Source organism: Petaurus breviceps, unplaced genomic scaffold (genome assembly GCF_028583685.1).
Source record: "Petaurus breviceps papuanus isolate PSGF00001 unplaced genomic scaffold, PetGlider_PUasm1.0 140, whole genome shotgun sequence".
In the NCBI taxonomy this organism is placed as follows: domain Eukaryota; kingdom Metazoa; phylum Chordata; class Mammalia; order Diprotodontia; family Petauridae; genus Petaurus; species Petaurus breviceps.
In genome coordinates, this window is record NW_027185698.1 from 48,053,720 (window position 1) to 48,071,964 (window position 18,245).

Genomic DNA, 18,245 nt, shown 5'->3' on the forward strand with positions numbered 1-18,245 from the left:
TTGAATTTAGAGAAAGGGTAAAAGAGCACATTGGTGTGATTGGTAAAATGAGAAAATCAGGGGATCACAATATCAAAAATTTGAAAAGAACCCAGAAATTTTCTGGTCCCTGGGCAAGCAACCCCCTCCATGGCATACATAACAATTGGCTCACCATCTTCTGCTTGAAATTTTCCAGTATTGAGTAAATTCACTGACTCCCAAATTAGCCAATTCTAGTCTTAGGCAACTCTGATGGTTAAAAAATTTTTCTCACATTTAGCTAAAATCTACATCTTCAACTTGCACCTGCTGCTTCTAGTTCTGCATAAGAATTAACTCTAATGGGCAGCTAGGTGGCACAGTGAATAGAGCACTGGCCCTGGAGTCAGGAGGTCCCAAATTCAAATGTGGCCTCAGACACTTAACACAAAAACTAGCCATGTGACCTTGGGCAAGTCACTTAACCCCAATTGCCCTCCAAAAAAGCAAAAAATAATAATAATTAACTCTAGAAAGAATCTCAGAGGTTACATGATCTAAACTCATTTTATAGATAAGGAACTAAAGGCCAGTGAAGCTACTTGACTTGCCCAGGGTCACATAGGTAATAAGTAGCAGAACTAGAATTCAAACCCACATCCTAAAGATAGAGATCATATGCCTCCTAAGTTGTACAAAACATGGGCTTTTAGCAGAAGACATAAGCCCATGCCTTAGAGTATAGATGTAATTAACAAGTGACTGTTTTCCATTGTGCTTTGGCTAGTTTTTTCAGCAGTTAAGGTGTAGGTGCTAATGAAGTCAATGTATATAGACTTGATCCCCATCCAGGCAAGTAACTCTGGACAAAGAAAGTTATTTTCTCAAGCCACAATTCCCTCCCCCTCCTCATGTCACAAACGTATGCCATTTAACACAAGGAAAATTTAAGTTAGAATGATTCCATGAAAATCTGACTCCTCTCCAGGAAAACCAACATCAGGTGTGCATTTATATTGACAGGAAACTAAGTATTATTTGAGGATTCGGTGAATCTGCCAATGTACTGTGCTGTCCTTTAAGAATAAATAACCATAAATGCTAGCCTTCAAACTATTTCAATTGCTTTCTAAAAAACACATAAAATGCCAGGTTTACTTTTGCTTTAAAGTTAATTAACTTCTCTAAATAGGGTCAGTCTTTCTCGCATCTTTCAGCAGAAGTGAACATTGTGCTTTACTTTGGCGTTGAGTGCCACAGTAGCTGTTAGAACCATCGTCTGTCCTGGATGAATCTGAGAGACCAGAGCCTTGGTCAGAGTTTTATGGTTTTATGGGTTTGAGAGAATTGTTGGCTCACAGCTTAAGAAAACTAAAAGTGCATTTTACCATGTGAAAATTAATCTTTGTGTGATTTGTTCCCTTTTTTTCTATATTTACTAAACCTTAAGTTACCACTTCTTTCCACAATCATTCATTGTTGCTCTAAGAGGTGTTTTCTATTACTATAATTTTTCATATTTACTGTTGACAGTATTACCTACTTATTTACCATGCTTTTCTTCAAATGTTTCTTCTTTCATCTAAGTTATTACTGGCCATTCCGTTGAAAGTAGAATTGGGGAGTCTGAGTCCTCCTTTTATTATTGCTTTTTGCCATGGAGAAGGCTGTGTTACTTTGTGGTAAGGCCAGGAGTCTGCCCTTTCCAAAAATGTCTCCTTGCTTTGCCCTGCATGCTTCCTGACACCTTAAGAAGCAGTGGAGCTGTAAAGTGACCACATCTTCCTGGGGAAAATGGAGGGAAGGGTGAAGACGCCCTATGTAGGGGAGAATACTTGTGTGGAGCCCTGGCAAAGTCAGGGTGGGGCTGCATTAAATGACCTAAGAGTCTGTGATTCTGATTCTGCACTATTCTGGACAAGGTTAATAACCCAATTCTTTCTTTCCTCTAGTTGTTTCCTCTCTTTGCTGCTTGTGGCTGCTGTGGTTTGGAAGATCAAGCAAAGCTGTTGGGCTTCAAGGAGAAGAGAGGTAAACCAGAGTCATTCAGCAGAAAGAAGATCATTCCTTAAAGAACAGGGGCAATTTTTTTGTCCTTTGCTTTTGTCTTTCTGTGATAAATTATATATATATATGACTTCATTAAAAAGTCATGCAGTATTTTCCTTCCCAACAACTTAAGACCAAGAGGGTTTTTATTTGAGCCACAAATCAAAGTCCTAAGTGCAGCCTGAAGAATGAGGTTTAATTTTTTTGAAGGGAAGATACTGTTGCTGTTGTCTTTTGGAGAGAAAAAGCTAGAGAGCTGAGGGGGTATTTCAGGCAAAGCCTTCAACTCTTTATCCTCAAGTTGCCTCATTCCTGAGGCAGCATCATGTGGTTTGGTTTTTTTTCCTAAGGAATCAGGAGAGGAGAGTATTTTTGCATTTTCTTCTTATTCAAATTCTGATTTCTTCTGTTCCCTCTACTTGATGGCCTCAGTGATTCCTCAGTGTAGCATAGGGATGACTGGGTGTGCATGTGCTTTGCCAGCATAACACAAGCTTTAGTGGAACTTGTGAGCCAAGTTGAGAAGGTTTCAAGCACTGGCCTGGTAACTGTGGCTTAGTTGTGTGAAGACCAGCCCAGGGCTGGCGACCAGGCCCTGGGTTTCTTTTTTAAGCCTCAGCAGTTCATACATAAAGTTAGTCTACAGGGTCACAGAGGAGCTATGGTCTTCATCATATTGAGGAAATATATGAGCCCTGAACATCTATGCTTCAGGAGAGTTCCTGAGAGCTATAGAGAAAGACAACAGGGAAACATCATTCACATCAGAGTATAATTCCTTATTGGGCATAGATACAGTCACCATCACTAAAGAATAGGGTCCTTGCTAGTGGACTTAGGATAAACCAGAATAAAAATTCACCAAAAAGTCAGTGAATCCTTAGTAAAATAGCGCACAAGAGATTTATAAAAGATTTTCAGGCTACTACTCTTCAGGGCTAGCCCTGAAGAATTTCTTCTTTTTTTTTTTAATTAAAATTTTTTTTTTCTAGTCCAAGCTTTTCATTTTATTTTTTAAATTAATTTTTATTTATTTATTTTTAGTTTTCAACTTTCATTTCCACAAGATTTTGAATTACAGATTTTCTCCCCATCTTTCCCCTGCCCCCCCTCCCCAAGATAGCAAGCCTACTGAATACCACTTCCCCCAATCTGCTCTCTCTTATATCCTCCCCCATCCCCACCCCAACTTTCTAGTAGGGCAAGATGGATCTCTGTACCCCAGTGCCTGTATATCTTATTTCCCAGTTTCATGTAAAAAAACAATTTTTTTAGCATTTGTTTTTAAAACTTTGATTTCCAGATTCTTTCCCTTCTTCCCTCCTTACCTGCCCCCACTGGGAAGACAAGCAATTCAATACAGGTTGTACATGTATAGTTACACAAAATGTTTCCATAGTAATTATATTGTGAAAGACTAACTATATTTCCCTCCATCTTATCCCACCCCCCCACTTATTCTGTTTTCTCCTTTGACCCTGTCCCCTTTCAAAAGTGTTTGCTTCTTACTACCCTCTCCCCCAATTTGCCCTCCTTCCTATAATCCCCCCCTCTTGTCCCCTTCCTCCCTACTTTCCTATAGGGTAAGATACCCAATTCAATGTGTATGTTATTCGCTCCTTAAGGCAAATTCACTGAGAATAAGGTTGACCCATTCCCTTTTACCTTCCTGCTCTTCCCCTCTATTGTAACAGTTTTTACTTTCCTCTTTTACATGAGATAATTTACCCTATTCTATCTTTCCCTTTCTCCTTCTCTCATTACATTCCTCTCTCACCTCTTAATTTTATTTTTTAGATATCCCTTTCTATTCAACTGATGCTGAGCCTTCTTTCTATGTATACATGTACACACATATACACACACTCATATATGTATTTTTTCATACATACACCCTCCTATATATACATATATGTATGTATACATATATGCATATATATTCCCTTCAACTGTTCTCATACTGAGAAAAGTCTCATGAGTGACAATTATAGTTTTTCCATGTAGGAATATAAATATTTCAACTTCAGTTCAACAATAGTTCCTTATGATTTCTTTTTCCTGTTTACCTTCTCATGCTTCTCTTGCTTTTTGTATTTGAAAGTCAAATTTTCTGTTCAGCTCTGTTTTTTTCATCAAGAATACTTGAAAGTCCTCTATTTCACTGAATGACCATATTTTCCCCTGAAAATATTCAGTTTTGCTGGGTAGGTGATTCTTGGTTTTAATCCTAGTTCCTTTGACCTCCAGAATATCATATTCCAAGCCCTTCTATCCCTTAATGTAGAAATTGCTAGATTTTGTGTTATCTTGATTTTGTTTCCACAATACACAAATTGTTTCTTCCTAACAGCTTGTAATACTTTCTCCTTAACCTGGGAACTCTGGAATTTGGCTATTATAGTCCTAGGAGTTTTTTTTGGGGGGGGATCTTTTTGAAGAGGCGATGGGTTAGTTCTTTCAATTTCTATTTTGCCCTCTGGTTACAGAATATCAGGGCGATTTTCCTTGAGAATTTCTTAAAAGATGATTTCTAGGTTCTTTTTTCAATCATGGCTTTCATATAGTCCAATAATTTTTAAATTATCTCTCCTGTATCTATTTTCCAGGTCAGTGGTTTTTCCCATGAGATATTTCACATTGCCTTCTATTCTTTCATTTGTTTGTATCTGCTTTATAGTATCTTGATTTCTCATAAAGTCATTAGCTCCCATTCATTCCAATCTAATTCTGAAGGAATTATTCTCTTCAGTGAGTTTTTGAAATTTCTTTCCCATCTGGGCAATTTGGCTTTTTAAGGCATTCTTCTCTTCATTGGTTTTTTGGGCCTCTTTTGCCATTTGAGTTAATCTGTTTTTTAAGGTGTTATTTTCAGTATTTTTTGGGTCTCCATTAGCAGATAGTTGACTTGCTTTTCATGATTTTCTTGCATCATTCTCGTTTCTCTTCCCAATTTTTCCTCCACTTCTCTTACTTGATTTTCAAAAGCCTTCTTGAGCTCCTCCATGGCCTGTAATCAGTTCATATTTTTCTTGGAAGCTTTTGATGCAGGAGTTTTGACTTTATTGTCTTCTTGTGGTTCCATGTTTTTATCCTTTTTGTCCCTAAAAAAGGATTCTATGGTCTGTTTGTGCTTCCTCTGCTTGCTCATCTTGCCAGCCAATTACTTGTCTTTTAAGCTCTTTGCCATGTTAGAACTGTGCTTCCAGAGTGGAGAGAGCTGTGTTCTCAAATTGCTGGGGTTTTCACAGCTGTGTCAGAGCTATGAGGAGGGTGTCCTCTCTACAGCTACCCCAAGCTCTGGCACACTGGCCAAACACCCCAGACTCACCACCCACGACTGCGACCCTGATCCAAGCAGGTCAAAGCAAGAGTGATTACCCTCTGAATGGTCACTTGATCCCCCTATGATCTACAGACCAGGAGCTCCAGAGGCAGCGACATGGCAGCAACTGCAGCCATTGTGCTGCCACCACCTCTTGCCCCAGGGGCAGGGTCCAAACTCTGGTCTTACATTGGTGGTTCCAATAGAGTTCCCCACTGACCTTTTACTTTCTCTTTGGCATTTATGGGTTAAGAAGTCTGGAAACCTCTACAGTTGCTGGTGATTCACTCACCTGGGAAGTGTGCTCTGGCTGTTCTGGGCCACTGGTCAGGGTCACCCTGGGTCTGGGCCCCCAGTCCACACAGGACTGTGCTCGGCTTCCAGTGCAGTGTGATAGACCCTTCCTGTCAGCCTGCTAGGCTGCCTTCAGCAGGAAATTTGTTTCTCTCTGTCATTTTGTGGGTTCTGTAGCTCTAAAATTTGTTTTATTTTACAGTCATATTTTACAGGTATTGGAGGTGATTGGTGCAGGAGCTTAAGCAAGTTTCTGCTTCTACCCTGCCATCTTGGCTGCACCACCCCCTCCCCCCCAAAGAATTTCTACATTGCCTTCTCAAGGGCATAGGGCTGTAGGAACCCTGGCTTTTAGATGGGGGCTTTATTTACTTTAGGCATTTGTTTTGCTTTATTATACTTAATTTTTGCAAAGCTTTGATTTTTTTGTGGGGGAGGGAAGAAAAATAAATACTTGGCAATTAAAAAAATAAAATTTAATTAAAAATTAGTTGAAAAATCGGTTATACCTCTGTTGTAAAATATAATCCTTTAACTATCTTGCATAGGATTATTGTGAAGAAAACACACTTAACCTTAAAGTTCTCTGTAAATGAGTTACTTTTCTACCTCTCCCACCCTTCCATAATCCTCTTTTTCCTTTTCCCCTCCCTTCTTCCCTTTTCTTTTCCCTCTGTCCTCTTTCCCTTTCCCCTTCCTCCTTCTACCTTCTTCCCTTCTTCTCCCTCTCTTCTTTATTCTTTCTTCCCTCTTTTTTCCACTCTCTTTTTCCTCCCTTCTTTTCTCCCTTCTTCCTCTCTCCCTTCTCTTCATCATATTCCTCCTTTTTCCTTTCCTCATTTTCTATTTCTCCTTCCAACTCATCTGCAGTAGAACCTGTCAGTAGGATATGTTTTCTGAATTCTGATTTCAGCTTTGAGTTATTGTAGATGGAAAACTGGCCATAGTCAGGAAGAGCTAGGTTCAATTACACCTCTGACACATCTTGATTATGTGACCCTTGACAAATCACTTCTTAACACCCCAAGCAACTCTCTCAAGTAGTTGCTGATCTGTCATGGGAAAAGGGGTTTCTTTGTTTAAAATTCCCTGCACCAATGAAATTATAACTCTGCCCACTCCCATCAATCTCTTTTTTATTTGGGAACCTTAAAGTCAGAAAATTCTTCCTAATATATAACTGAAAATTTCCTTTGTATCAGCTTAAGTCCCTGTCTTCTGGCCTCTGAATATCTCTTCTTCACCATCCATCTGTACTGCAGTATATATGTGGTCTTATTGCTCAGCTCATATGGATTGATAACCCTGGTTCTTTTAGCTTTGCCTCTCAGGTCTTATTTTTCAGCCTGAATGAGATGAGGTTCTTCTCTTGGACTTGATCCTCTTTATACCAATGGAGTACTTTATTATTTTATTCTTAAAATTTGTGTCCTTTGAGAAAAAATAAATTTTTACTTTCAACATATTAAATCCATTCTTTAAAAACATTCCACAAAACTAAGCTTTGAGATGAATAAATTCTGGAAATTTGTCCTCTGTATTGCTTCCGTCAGTCGGTATTCATTAGGGAAATTGGTCTATAATTTTCTTTCTCTGTTTTGGCTCTTACTACTTTAGTCACTAGTTTATGACACCATATTTGTGTCATAAAAAGAATTTGGTAGGATTCCTTCTTTACCTATTTTTCCAAACAATTTCTATAATATTGGAATTAATTGTTTTTTAAATGTTTGATAGAATTCACTTGTAAATCCATCTGACCCTGGAGATTTAACCTAGGGAATGATGGCTTTTTCAATTTTATTTTATAAAATGGGGTTATCTAAGTGTTTTATTTTCTCTTCTGATAATCTGGACAATTTATATTTTTGTAAATATTTATGCATTTCACTTAGATTGTCATTTATTGGCTATGTTATAGCTGGGCAAAATAGCTCCTAATTATTGCTTTAATTTCCTCTTTATTGGTGGTGAATTCACCCTTTTCATTTTTGATACTGGTAATTTGCTGCTTCTTTTTTTTTTATCAAATTAACCTAAGGTTTATCTATTTTATTGGGTTAAAAAAAATAAAACCAGCTCTTTGTTTTATTTTATTTTAGTTTCAATTTTATTAATCTCCTTTCTTCTTCAGAATTTTTAATTCGGTATTTAATTGGAAATTTTTAGCTTATTCTTTTTCTAGCTTTTTTTTAGTTGCATGCCCAATTCATTGATCTACTCTTTCTGTATTTTATTCATGTAAGCATTTAAAGATAAAAAATTTCCCTAAGTACTGCTTTAACTATATACCATAAATTTTGGTATGTTGTCTCACTATTGTCATTTTCTTTGATGAAACTATTGTTTTTATGATTTTTTGTTTGACTCACTAATTCCTTAGGATTAGGTTATTTAGTTTCCAATTTATTTTTTATCCATCTTTCCATAGCCCTTTAATCCATAATTTTTATTGCATCATGATATGAAAAGGATGCATTTAATATTTCTGCATTTTGTGAGGTTTTTAATACATGGTCAGTTTTTGGTAGGTACCATATATTGTTGAGAAAAAGTTATATTTCTTTCTACCCCCATTCGGTTTTCTCCAGAGGTCTATCATATCTAACTTTTCTAAAATTCTATTCACCTCCTTTTTTCTTGTTTATTTTATGGTTAGATTTATCTAGTTCTGAGAGGAGGAAGTTAAAATCCCCCACTAGTATAGTTTTGCTGTTTATTTCTTCCTTTAACTCACTTAACTTCTCTAAGAATTTGAATGCTATATCACTTGGTGCATATATGTTCAGTATTGATATTATTTCATGGTGTATAGCAGGGCTTCTTAAACTCCTTCAACTTGCAACCCCTTCAGCACTTTTTAAACTGTTGATTCTTGGTTATAATCAAAACTCCTTTGCCTTCCAGAATGTCATATTCCAAGCCCCGTGATTCTTTAATGTAGAAGCTGCTAAATTCTGTGTAATCCTGACTGTGGCTTCTTGATATTTGAATTCTTTCTGACTACTTGTGATATTTTCTCTTTGACCTGATAATCCTGAAATTTGACTGCAATATTCCTTGGAATTTTCATTTTAGGATCTCTTTCAAGAGATGATGATCAGTGGATTCTTTCAATGATTATTTTACCCTCTGGTTCTAAGATATCAGGGCAGTTTTCCTTGACAATTTCTTGAAAGATTCTGTCCAGGCTCTCTTTTTTTTTATCATGGCTTTCAGGTAGTCCAATAATTCTTAAATTATCCTCCTGGATGTATTTTTAAGGTCATTTGTTTTACCAATGAGATATTTTACATTTTCTTCTATTTTTTCATTCTTTTGATTTTGTTGAACTGATCCTTGATACCTCATAGAGTCATTAGCTTCCACTCACCCAATTCTAATTAGCTTTTGTACCTCCTTTTCCATTTGGCCAATTTGGCTTTTTAAGGAATTGTTTTCTTCAGTTTTTGTCTTTCCTTTTCTAAGCTGTTGACTCTTTTTTCATAATTCTTTTGCATAATTCTCATTGCTTTTCCCAGTTTTTCTTCTACCTCTATTATTTCTAAAATCCTTTTTTTTAGGTTGTTTTTTTTTTTAACATTTGGTTTTAAAACTTTGAGTTCCATATTTTTTTCCTTTCTTCCCTTCTTACCCGCCCTTACTGGGAAGATAAGCAATACAATATAGGTTGTACATGTGTAGTTACCCAAATCATTTCCATAGTAGTTGTATTGTGAAAGACCAACTATATACTGCCTCCCACTTATTCAGTTTTCTCCTTTGACCCTATCCCTTTTCAAGAATGTTTGCTTCTAACTACTCTCTCCCCCAATCTGCCCTCCCTCCTATTATCCCCCCTCATCCCCTACCCCCCATTTTCCTATAGAGTAAGATACCCAATTGAGTGCATATGTTATTCCCTCCTTAAGCCAAATTCAATGAGAGTAACGTTGACCCATTCCCTTTCACCTTCCTGCTCTTTCCCTCCATTATAGCAGTTTTCTCTTGCCTCTTTTATATGAGATGAGTTACCCAGACCTTTCCTGAAGTCCCTCCAAGTTATCTCAAGCTAGAAAATTGTTTCACTTTGGCTTTTTGTAGATTCTGTTGCTCAGAACCCATTTAGAGGCTTGGTTTAACATTGTTGCTGAGGAAAACTGGGGAGAGTTCAGGCAACTTCCTGACTTTTCTCTGCTGTCATGGCTCCACTTCCCCACCCCACCCCCCTTCCCATTAGCCTCAGTATTGCTTCCAATACAGAAAATCAGAAGTTTTTTTCTGAGACCTCACCATACCAGAAGCACTGAGAAACACTAGTTCACATAATGTTTGGTGAAGGAGAAAGGAAGGTTGATCGAGGTCATTTGTTCCAAGAAAAGAACATAGCTTGACCTCTGGGTCTGAAGAGCTTTCCCACTTCAGAAATAAAGGACTTTCCTGCCTCAGAGAGTTGCTGTTCCAGCTGCTGTATTCTAAGGCAAAGACACAGCCTCCTATGTCAAGGACAAAACCTTTACCTGTCAAGCAAAGATTTAGAGGGCACTTACTCAAAGGGAGAAAAACAAAAACCTGGGTACTGTTTGCAGCTGGCAAAGTATGTGTTTCCTACCACTTCTCCCAGGGTTGATTGCAGCTGGTCCAGTGATTTACACATTACGTTTATTCAAGGACAAAGGGGTGAAATCTGTCTGTTATGTGATGTCTGAAGCAGACTTAGTTTTGTCAGTGCTTCTGTGGGCACCATAAAATGGTCAGTCACAGCTGTCAAGCTCTCTCATTTGTGCCTGAGAACATGGAAGACTGATGGACAAGGACAAAGACAGTACTTTAATCCCCACATTTGCCATAAAGAACAACAGAAATTAAGAACTCAAATAATTATGAGTTAATCTTTCTAAAGCAATACAAAGTGAAGAAAATTAAAGATCAACACACAGTTAAGCAGCAAAGCTCAGATAAAAGGCATTGGTGGCATTGGTACTACCTTGTAAAGCTTACATCTGTTCTTTCTCTTTTAGCACAGAGTTTACTGTGGAAGTGCAGGTTCCTTTCACTATCACAATCCCTCTTTTATGCTGGTTTGTTCATCTGTTTGGGAGAATTGTATTTTATGGGGAATTCAGTTGTGAGTGTATTGGAACCTGTTTCTGTCAGTAGGATCTGTGCCACTCGCTGTGCCTTCACAGACTTCATTCATATCCTTGTCGAAATGTTTGAAGAGAATAAGAGCTGATACTTGGCAGAGACTGATGACTATCACATTTGTTAACCTGCCTTTTTCCTGGTGCCCATTCTTATTCCAGCAACAGTAGCTCATTTGAATGAGCCACGTTTTACCTTGTCCCCTTGTTTGCAGTGTCACCTTGTCCTCTTTATTTGGGCTTTCAGTGGTTTTCATGGCTTGAAGTTGATTGTTATCTTTGTTCTTTGGGGTCACTAAACTACCCTTTGCTGATTCTTATATGATTCCCACATCAGGAACCAGTCATTTCCTCTCTCTTAGGAAGTGACCAGTTTCATTTTTTATGATGTTTGTTACATATCATGTCAGCATTTTCTGACTCTTTTCTGAAGTAAATTGTTCATGATATATGAGTTTTCAGAGCAGTTTACAAGTCTTATTTCTCAATCCTGATGCACATTTTCCAACCAACTTTTCATCATCATCCCTGCCTTTGAATTGAAGATAACTAATGTCAAAATATATATTGACTTGATTCAGAGAATCTTGTCAGGTTTTTTGTAAAATTTTCCTCTGTACTCTTACTTCACAAGCTTCAGTTGTCTTCATGGTGGTTCTTTTGCTTGTGCTTATCATGAGCACTCCAAGACAAAATTACCACATGTACCATGTAACTGTTTCCTGATTCCTTTGATTATCGCTCTTTTGTTTCCCCTCCAAGGGGAATCCATTGAGCCTTCATTTCATTTAGCTGTACCTTCCTTTTTTCTTTTTGTTTATCAAGAGAATGTCCTTATTGATATAGTGCAGTTCTTCTAGTAGCATTTCAGCCCATTGGTCATTGGACTAAAATCTTGTATTTAGAGTACCAATAGTTAAGTTATATATGGTCTGAAAACTGTTTTATCCTTAGCACTTTCTGCCCTTTCCCCCACTACTATAGAAATATAAGAGAGCTCCACAGGATCGAGTGCCCTTAAAAATTTTTTTCTTAGTCCCCCAGCTTGGAATGGACAAACAAAGGATTCATCACCCAATAGTTAGCTTACTTATGGTAAGTCTCTCTTTACATAGCTAAGTTCATCCTCAGAGAGGAGACTTTCTCTGCTTCTAGGACCATACACGAAGCCTCTTCATCTTCTTCTAACCCCTTCCATCCTCTAACTACCATGCCTCTTCTTGATTACCCTTTTGTTGGCATTCCTGTCCTCCCACTTACCCATCCCTTAAAGCCCCAGAGACTTCTTTCTGATACAGAGAATAGAATCTTCTCCCTTTCTTATCACATTATATTGTGTCATTGTACTAATCATCTCTTCTCCTATACCATAAGCTCCTTAACAACAGAGACTGTGTTATTTGCAATGCCTTGCTTGTAGTAGGCATTCATTATATGTTAGGTGAATAATGGTGAAAAAGTACCTAGCACAGGACTTCACATCCAATAATATTTACTAAATTTAATTGAAGTATATTAGGGAAATAATTCAGAGAAAGATTTTTTTGTATAATAGAATTGAGGACAGGGTATCAGGAGAGATTTTGTGTGGGATAAAAAGGAGAGGAAAAGCAAAAGGAGGTGTTGTGAAGAGCAGTCAGCAAATCAGTCAACAAACATTGATGTATTTACTGCCAGCCTGGCTCTGTGCGAAGAATAGAAGGAAAGGCTGAAACAGTTTCTGACCTTAAGCAGCTCGCTGCAGTAGACAAGAAGTAAAGTATATGTGGAGTGGAATAAGGAGATGAATATAGAAGTATTATGTAAGCTGGAATGAGGCGAGGCAGACAGAAGGGGCACGTGTAGGATGCAGTGAAGAGGAGGAAGATGGGAGGATAAATACTTTAAGGATGGAGTAAGTGAGGGACACAGTGGAAGGAGAGGTTCTATTTAGGACAGAGCAGGTGAGTCAGACTTAGAGTACCTTAGTTTCTCCCTTTTTCTTTCTGCAGCTGCACTTCCAGGATCCAGATTTTTCCTCTTTAGTAGTACTAGGATACATTCATACTACGTGGTACACAGGAGAGTGGTTACTGAAATGGTAATTATTCTCTCCACCACACACAAACTGTGTGTGCCTGCTCTTTACCATCAACTTTATGTTACTTCTGAGTTTTATAGCCATCTTATGGGCTTCATCCAAAGCCAGCTTCAGGAAAGACTAATTTCTATTTAATGCTTTAGTTCGGAGGAACATGGAATTTAATTACCCTGTTATCTGTGGAGCCATACTTTTTATTCAGGACCTTCTGGGACTAATGTGCTGTTAGATGTGCAAAGACATTTGCATCAGAACCAATCACTTGCATCATGGTCTTAGAATTTAAATTCCAGTGCCCTTCTAGCCCTCTTGGAGTAGTGCTATGTACTCCTGAAGAGCAGACAGCTTCTTGAAGCAGGCATAATTCTCTTTTCCCTGACCTTTTAGATCTTTTTTTCATATTTAATTTCTTACTGAAATTTCCATTTTTCAGTAATTGGCAAAGTGTTGTACATAATTTTACTTAATATGATAACTTAGTTTTATTTGGGGAGAAGGGGAGTTATCACTAATGGGAACTGGTGTATCAGTTGGGGCACCTCTGTGAATGTTCTGTAAGTTTCTCTAGAGACTTTCTGGGGGGAAGAGTTAAAATAGCAACTGATTAGCTCTCCTGAGACTGATTCTATTTGACTGCTACCTAAAGGGAGTTTTCCCAGCTAGACTAGTGAGCCTCAGCCCTTCCCTGGCAGAGGATAGAGCAGTGGGATTCATATGCATTTTCTCTAAGCTCTTATGACAACCCAGGGTTAGGCACATGGTACCCAGGCTGATTGGCCCAAGCCCAATCAATCAGACAGCATCTATTAAGCTCCTGCCAGGTCCCAGGCACTGTGCTGAGATACAGAGACAAAGAGCAGAGCTTACATTTTGTCAGAGAGACAATATAGAAGTGTATACAAAATAAAGACTAAGCAAATTGGGTGGGGGGGGAATACTGCTCCCTAGAGACATCGAGGAAGACTTCCTGGAGGAGCTGGTGCTCCAGCTGTTTCAGGGAAACAGGGTTCTGAGCAGGGTTGGGGCAGGGCTGGATTCTAGGGATAGGAGGTGACTGGTGCAGAAGTTCAGAAAGAGCAAGGAGTCCAGTTTGACCAGATATATTGCTCTGGATGGCATTGCTATAGAGATGATTATTAAACCCATGAAGAAATCACTGAGAGGGAGTATGCTGAGAAGAGAACCCGGAATGGAGCTTTGGGATACACCCACTGTGAGGGGCTAAGGTACAGGTGATCATCCAGCAAAGCAGGCAAAGGACTAGTCAGACAGGTGAGAGGAGAGCCAAGAGAGAACAGTGTTCCTAATGCCCAGGAGATCTCTATCTTGTTGGAGGCTAGCTAGAGGATTTAAATAGGCAGGGTTCTAGGCCATCACCAGTCATCTGGACTCCGATGGCTTTGGAGGAGAGAGTGAGGCTGATGACTTTGTGTAACTCTGCTTCACTTACATCCAGTTCACTCAAAAGTCAAGATCTCAGAAGTATATTCAAACTTCCATTTTGCATGGATTAGCTGAGATGCAGAAAAAACAAAGAACAGTGAGTCAGTGGGAGGGGTAGGACCAGGCTCATTCCATTATAGCACAAAAAAGAGGCAGACACAGGCACAGAACTGACCCTCACCTTATAGCCAGACCTAGAAAACATCCTTCCCACTGGACCTGCCTGAGCTGCTGGAGCAGACCCTGAAGGTTCCATGGGGCCATGCTGAACATTCACATTACTGACCAGAGGCAAGGGAGAAATGTCCATTTGATAATACATCTCCTGCCTCTTAGAATCCCTAGTTCCCTCCTCATCTCCAATGTGACCTCTGACAAGAGGACTTTCCTGATTCCCTTCATTTCGAGTGTTTCCTTGGCCACTATCCTCTGATTATTTTATATTTATTTTGTCAATAGCCAACAAACATTCAATGGTGTATGCCAGGCACTGTGCTCAAAGCTGGGAATACAAAGAAAGCAAAAAATGGTCCCTGCCGTCAAGGAGTTCATAGTCTAATGTGGGAGACAAAATGTAAAAAAAAAAAAATTCACGCTATCTACCCTGTAAATGGAAGGTCATTTTAGAGGGAAGATAAAGTAGACTAAGAAAGCCCTCCAGCAGAAGGTGGGATTTGAGTTGAGTCTTGAAGGAAGCTAAGAGGGGGGAGGTGATGAGGGAGAACTTTCCAGGCATGGGGGATGGGCAATGAAAAGGCACAGAGTCAGGAGATAGAGTGAGGAGGCCAGTGGTGCTGGGCCATGAAGTACCTCGAGGAAAGTAAAATACAAGAAGACTGAAAAAGAAGGAAAGGGCCAGATTGGGAACAACTTTGAAAAACCACAGTATTTTTATATTTGATCCTGGAGGTAATAAGAAACCATTGGAATTTGAGTAGGGGCTGTCATGGTCAGTTTTAAGATCACTTTGGCAGCTGAGTGGACAGTAGATTGGAAGGAAGAGAGACCTGAGACAATCAGAAGAATATTTCATTAGTCTAGACATGGCGGTGATATGAAACTTCCCCCCTGTGGGTGTAACTGTGTGGCTAGAGAAGGGGTCACAGAGGAGAGATGTTGTGAAGGCTGAAAGTTCAAAGTTTGGCAACAGATGGGAGGGAAGAGTCCAAGATGGTGCTGATGTTGTAAGTCTGAGTGGGAGCATGGTGGAGTTCCTAAGAGGGGGATGTTGGGGAGATGATGATGAGGACTGTTTGCGGTGTGCTGAGTTAGAGATGTCCCCAGGAGTTCAGCAGAGAGGTTAGTGTTGGGCAAATAGATCTGAGAACCATCAGCAGGGGGATGCCCATGGGCTGAAATCCCTGCTGAGCTCATTGTTACTATATGACATTGAGTCAGCTCACCTCTCTGAGACTCAGTTTTCCTCCTCAATCTGAACATTTAGATTAGATGATCCTTAAGGTCTTTTCTTATTCAAAATTCTATGAACACTCAGGATCTTTGTTTTATTACCCTATCTACTTCTTTAAAAAGTTTTATTGATGGTGTGTGTATGTGTGTGGGGGGGGGGAGGTTTACACTATGTCATTCCCCCTCCAAGAACTCTCCTTTGTAGCAAAGAAAAAAGAGTTAAGCAGAACTGACCAACAGGGCAACCGTGTCTGCCAGCACTTCAGCATTTAGCATCCTTTGTCTTCTTCTGGCCTCCTTCCCCACCAGGAGGAGGGTGTATTTCATCAGCTGTTGTCTGGAGCCAGAGTTTGAGTTCAGCTGCCTCAGGGTGGTTTTTACTCACCTTATTGTAGTCACTGTGTACATTGTACCCCTGGCTTGTTCTTCCTTTTGCATCAGTTAAGTTCCCTCATGTTTCTCTGGTTTCTTCATTATATTCACCATGTCTTTCAACATAACAAATATTCCATTATATTCACATGTTACAGTTTATTCAGCTGTTCCCAAATAGATAGGTACTTGCTTTATTTATATATATATAAATTGACTTTTCTTATAATATTTTATTATTAATATTATAATATTTTCTTATAATATGACTATTTTAGTACATGAGAGACCTCTGTCTTTGACTTTCTTGGGGTATATGCCTAGTAATGAGATCACTGAGTATGACAGTTTAGTAATTTTTTAAACAAAATTCCTAATTATTTTCCGTAACAGTTGGACCAGTTTACAGTTCCACCAACATTGCATTAGTGTGGTTCAGGCTCTTTATACAGAGCTGCTTCAAGCTTTTTCATTCCCTCCCTCACTAGATGATTTGGTACTATTATGGCAAGGAAGAAAGCCACAACTGAGCTAATAGCGTTCTTTCTTAGCCTGTGTAATCAAGATGGGGATAATGCCCTCCTTAGACTTTTTTTCCCACTGTCAATTAGCTTCTTACCCAGCAGATTAAAATATTATTCATTAAGTCATATCTTTAAATCTATACCATACTTGGATAAAATTTCTTTGCCTTTCATTGCTTCTCCAATTCCTCTCCTATCCATGTCCCCACTACCCCTGTCCCCACCCTTGATCTTGGAGCACAGTATTCATACTGTTGTGTTTATTTATTTATTAGCAACTTCTTCGTGAGATGCAGCAGATGGCCAGTCGTCCCTTTGCCTCCATCAATGTTGCCTTGGAAACAGATGAAGAGCCACCTGATCTTATTGGAGGAAGCATAAAGGTGAGAGAGCATCTTGGAGAGAGGATCCTAGGGTACTTTATCCTCATGGTCTCTTGTTCCCCTGGGCCTGGGGAAAGCCCAAGACAGGGAGTCTCAATATTCTAATAACATCTTTTTCTGCTTTTCCTCTAAGCGAAAATGCTAAAACTGTAAGGTCTTGTTTCACCTTAATTTTCATTACTTTAGAGTGTGCAGTTAAGTCTTGGGTTCTATTGGTTTTAAAAGAATAAACCATTTGTTTGGTTTCCTCACTTGTATTCTGAAAGGCTGCAGTTTAATACTACAGAACATTTGGCTGGAAATAGTTCTGGGTGCTGCTAATGGAAACCATTTCTGTTCATGATCATGTTTTCTGAGGTCTAAAAAGGAGCAGAATAGTAATTGGCAGTGTCTTCTATGAAGATATAATATTTTCTACCAAAAAATGGTTATGAAAAGTGATACATACAATCAATTGAAGGGGAAATGGTAATACTTCCTTCTCACTTAGTGGAGGTTGAGATATCCTTCTGTTTGGGATGCACAGGTTTTAGAAAGGACAACTGTGTTCTTCAGTCAAGTATACATAAGGACAAAGGTTGAGACCTGGAACCACTAACAGATCAATGGTTTGTGAGGAAGAAACCTAGCATGGTGTGTATTGCCAAGAACTATGTCGCTACCACTTTACAGGCTTTCCGCTGAATTAGTAAACATGTAGATGTTACTCCCCAGACACCTTTTTAAGGTCCAGATTAAATGACTGTTGAATTTAATTCCTCATTCATGTTTGTAGGAGGAATTGATGATCATCAGCCACTGTTGTTTCAGAGAGTGTCTTTCAGATGGATCTGACCAGACATGTTCTAAGTCCTGATTGATACAGGATAGGGAAGCAACTGTCCTGCAAAGCTTAGTTTAATGAACTAAGGATGCAGAAGAGACTGTGGCGAGAAATAGGATCATTGTTTTCATGTGTTTGAAGATCTGTCACTTGGAAGGAGGGATTAGACTTGTTCTGTTTGACCTCACAGGGCAAAACTAGGAACAGTGAAAGCTCCCAATAGGGAGATTTCAGCTCCGTGTAAGGAAAATTTGCCTAAAATTTAGAGCTATCAGAAAGTCAAATGGGGTGCCTTGGGAGATTAGTTGGTTCCTCATCACTGGAGGTGTTTGAGCAAAGACTGAAAGACTACTTTTTGTAATTGTTGCAGTTTGCAGAAGGGATTCTTTGTCAGTTAATGGGTTAGACTAGACATATTCTGGGCTTGACATTTAATAGCTGTGTGACCCTGGGCAAGTTAC

General features: G+C 39.0%; 1 protein-coding gene across 2 annotated transcripts in view; it reads left to right on the forward strand.

The window, feature by feature from the left end:
- ATRN (attractin) overlaps window positions 1-18,245 on the forward strand; it is a 237,717-nt gene that overhangs the window by 196,917 nt on the left and 22,555 nt on the right. For both annotated transcript variants that reach the window (XM_069071714.1, XM_069071705.1), the window contains exons 26-27: window positions 1,914-1,992; window positions 16,854-16,961. In XM_069071714.1, coding sequence (XP_068927815.1) covers window positions 1,914-1,992; window positions 16,854-16,961 — 187 coding nt within the window. The remainder of the gene's footprint in view (window positions 1-1,913; window positions 1,993-16,853; window positions 16,962-18,245) is intronic.